The sequence below is a fragment of the Humulus lupulus genome, chromosome 3 (assembly GCF_963169125.1).
Source record: "Humulus lupulus chromosome 3, drHumLupu1.1, whole genome shotgun sequence".
Lineage (NCBI taxonomy): Eukaryota > Viridiplantae > Streptophyta > Magnoliopsida > Rosales > Cannabaceae > Humulus > Humulus lupulus.
Window position 1 is genome coordinate 276,766,585 of NC_084795.1, and position 2,884 is coordinate 276,769,468.

The 2,884-nt window shown below is 45.1% G+C and overlaps 1 protein-coding gene across 1 annotated transcript; it reads left to right on the forward strand.

Annotated features, from left to right (window-relative positions):
• Positions 1-869: 869 nt before the first annotated feature.
• On the forward strand, positions 870-2,648 carry LOC133825742 (lysine-rich arabinogalactan protein 19-like). The gene is made up of 4 exons (XM_062258647.1): positions 870-1,188; positions 1,449-1,879; positions 1,952-2,322; positions 2,612-2,648. Exons 1-4 carry the CDS (start codon positions 870-872, stop codon positions 2,646-2,648), a joined length of 1,158 nt encoding a protein of 385 aa, XP_062114631.1.
• The last annotated feature ends 236 nt before the right edge of the window (positions 2,649-2,884 follow it).

Sequence of the window (2,884 nt, forward strand, 5' to 3'; positions counted from 1 at the left end):
AACCTTGTTCAAGTTGGTGATCCCCACTACTCTACACTTTGGTAGTGTGAGAGTTTGTTTGTATTTTTCATTCTTTTGTTCCTCTTGTTCTTCTTATTTACTTGTATTATTATAGTATTGAGTTTGTAGTCTTCTTCTCCTACATCTTTCTAGTTACTTGTATTTTGAGTAATTGAGTTGTAACACTTTATTTCATCAATCCTTGTCTATTGTAATATTTTGCATAGAGTTGTAATATTTTCTTACCATTTCCATTGAGGCAATACATATTTTCCTAACAACAATAAGGACGATCGCTAATTATATTAAAAAATATGGACTTCCTGGGGTGACTCTAGTCCAACCCACTCAAGACCAACGGGCGAACTTGCCTGGAGGCGCTTTCAGCGCCTAGTCGAGGTACCACATCGAGGCAGGAGCGATACTGCATGTTCATCTTTTTTTCTAGGGAGTGGCCAATTACTTCTGGGTCGCCCCTTTTCAAATAACTCCCAATGGATATAGAATGCTCTTTGCACTCTATATCCTCTATAGCCATAAAAAATGGCCTATCCCCACGCCATATGAGGTCAACTACCTGTTCGACCTTAAATCCAACCCCAACCAAAAAAAGACGGGGTTTTTCCACTTCTATCACTAGGAAACCAGCCGCACTTTCCTGGCTGACACCACTTTTATCTCGAACGTGGGGAGGTACCATCTGGAGTACTTCCTGACGACTGACATGGTCGCGAACAACTTGGCCTTCACACAAGGGAGTAAAGTCTTTGTACCATTGGTCGTTTATATTTCGTCAATTTTTTGCTGCATTTCCCTTAGAAATTTAGTGCGTTTCAAGCCCATGGTTGCGACCAGAGCGTACTCCGGACATGGTGATCCAATCAGCCCTTCTGGCCAGCATGATCGACATAGAGAAAAGTGTAAAACAACTGGTCATAGAGGCCAATCTGAGACTTCTCGACCTTTTGGCTCCTCACCAGGATGTGAGGGAATCTACTGCGGGGAGTGCTACCTGCACTGAAATCCCCGAACAGCAGCCAGATGTGTCACAACCTCCACCGAGGAGGGCAACTGGGGTTGCCATCAATGATCCAACTGGTGCCCCCCGACCTACTACCACACCGGCCCCTCTAGGGAAGGGAAAGAAGAAGGCCACAGAGCCTATTCTTGAGTCATCGGACGAGAATGGTACTGATTTTTCGCTCTAAGATAGCCTGCCTATTCCCTATCACCTCTTCGACGGGGATGGCAATTTTAAATATCCTCCGGCTTTAAATTCAGACTTCTTCATGCCAGAGTGTGAGTGTAACAATAGTAGAGTATATAATGTAGCGACCAGTAGTGATAGCTCGGGTATTTTACTTACAATTTTCTTTGTTTCTTTTGCTGACATAACATACTCAATCGTTTGTACTATCTCACTATTCGTATATTTGCTTTTCTTACAGACATGGACTCCGAGAATGTATTCGACATGTACTGTGCTTCCGAGGCTCCTGAAGCTCCTGCGAGCAAGAAGAAATCGAGCAGGCGGCATCAGGAGGAAAGCAGTAAAGTGCCTCCGGCCAAGAAATCCCGGATTGCAGACCCTCCGGCAAACGGACCGTCAAAAAATGCAACACCACCTCCTTCTCCTCTCAAGAAGCAAAATACTCCTGCTCCGGTCGGGTCAACACCTTCTCCACCGGCCCCAACCGACCAAACTCAGCAGGTTGCTCCTGCTTCCACAGGGGGCGACATATCGAGTCCTGCTTTAAGATCGGCCAAAGATAGGATGGCCAAAATTTTGAAGCACGAACGTTGCCAAGAGGCGATGGCGGGGATAGAGATGATGGACGTCAACCAAATCTTAACCCGCGCGCTAAACGAGCTTGCCAGTGTAAGTCTTTTTTTTCTGTGGAGAAAGCCCTTTTATACATTACAGTCAATTTAACTTTCGCTCTGATCGCAGGAAATGCTGACTGTTACTGCCGGCCAGCTCCACTCGGGTGCTATCACTAAGCAGACCAGGACCTCCGAGCAACAGCACGCTGAGGAACTCAAAGCTGCTGAAGCGAAATACGCTGAACAACTTGAGGTGGCCCAGAAGACAAATGCAGTGCTGCTCAAGGAGAAGAACAAGCTGGCTGAGGAGTTAAGGGAGAAGCAGACTGCGCTAGACAAGGCTATCGAGCAAAGAGACCAGTTCAAGGAGTCTGACCGCGTCAATTACCGCGAGGCTAAAAAGCTCGAGGATGACTTGCTTGCGAGCAGACAAGAGACTACAACATTGGATGGTTGGATCAAGAAGCTTGAAAAAGCTAACGCTAGCAATTTGGAAAGGTACAAGAACACCACGGTTAAGTGTTTCTATGACTTCTGGAAACACAACCAAGAGGCTAATTTCAGCTATCTTCCCGAGCGCACAAGGCATGCTGAGATAGCCCGCTACGTTGCTTGATTGGCGGAATTAAAGAGAGCAAGGGTGCCTGCCTCGCCCAAAATCTCCTTGGCCACAGGCGTAGAAGGGATGAAAAATGACGCTACAACTGTTGTCGACCAGGACACCCCTCAAAATGCTCCAGCCTCGTAGTCTGCTTTTTTTTTTTCTTTTACTCTTTAATCTTTCAAGTACACAGCCTACGGGTCGTGATGTAAAGACAATATAATTTTTATTGCTGCTCGGGCAGCTACTTTTTTCTTTTAACAAACAATTACATCCGAGCAGACTGCTCGCGGTGTAAAGGGGTTCCTTTTGATATTATAATATTTTTCTTTTATTATAACATCTGTTTGCATGACCAAACTTAGCATAGTACTTTGGCTTGATTTAACAAAATACAAAATTTTGAAAAATACTCTAAGTACCCTAGCATGCTTTCACTTATTTTGCTCATGTGTTTAC

Bases quoted from the DNA above. Each gene is read 5' to 3' on its own strand.
- LOC133825742 (XM_062258647.1), top strand. From the start codon at position 870: ATGGTGATCCAATCAGCCCTTCTGGCCAGCATGATCGACATAGAGAAA. The intron at 1,189-1,448 runs GTACTGATTTTT...CTTTTCTTACAG, and splicing joins TGAGTCATCGGACGAGAATG to ACATGGACTCCGAGAATGTA. The intron at 2,323-2,611 runs GTACAAGAACAC...TAATCTTTCAAG, and splicing joins AACGCTAGCAATTTGGAAAG to TACACAGCCTACGGGTCGTG.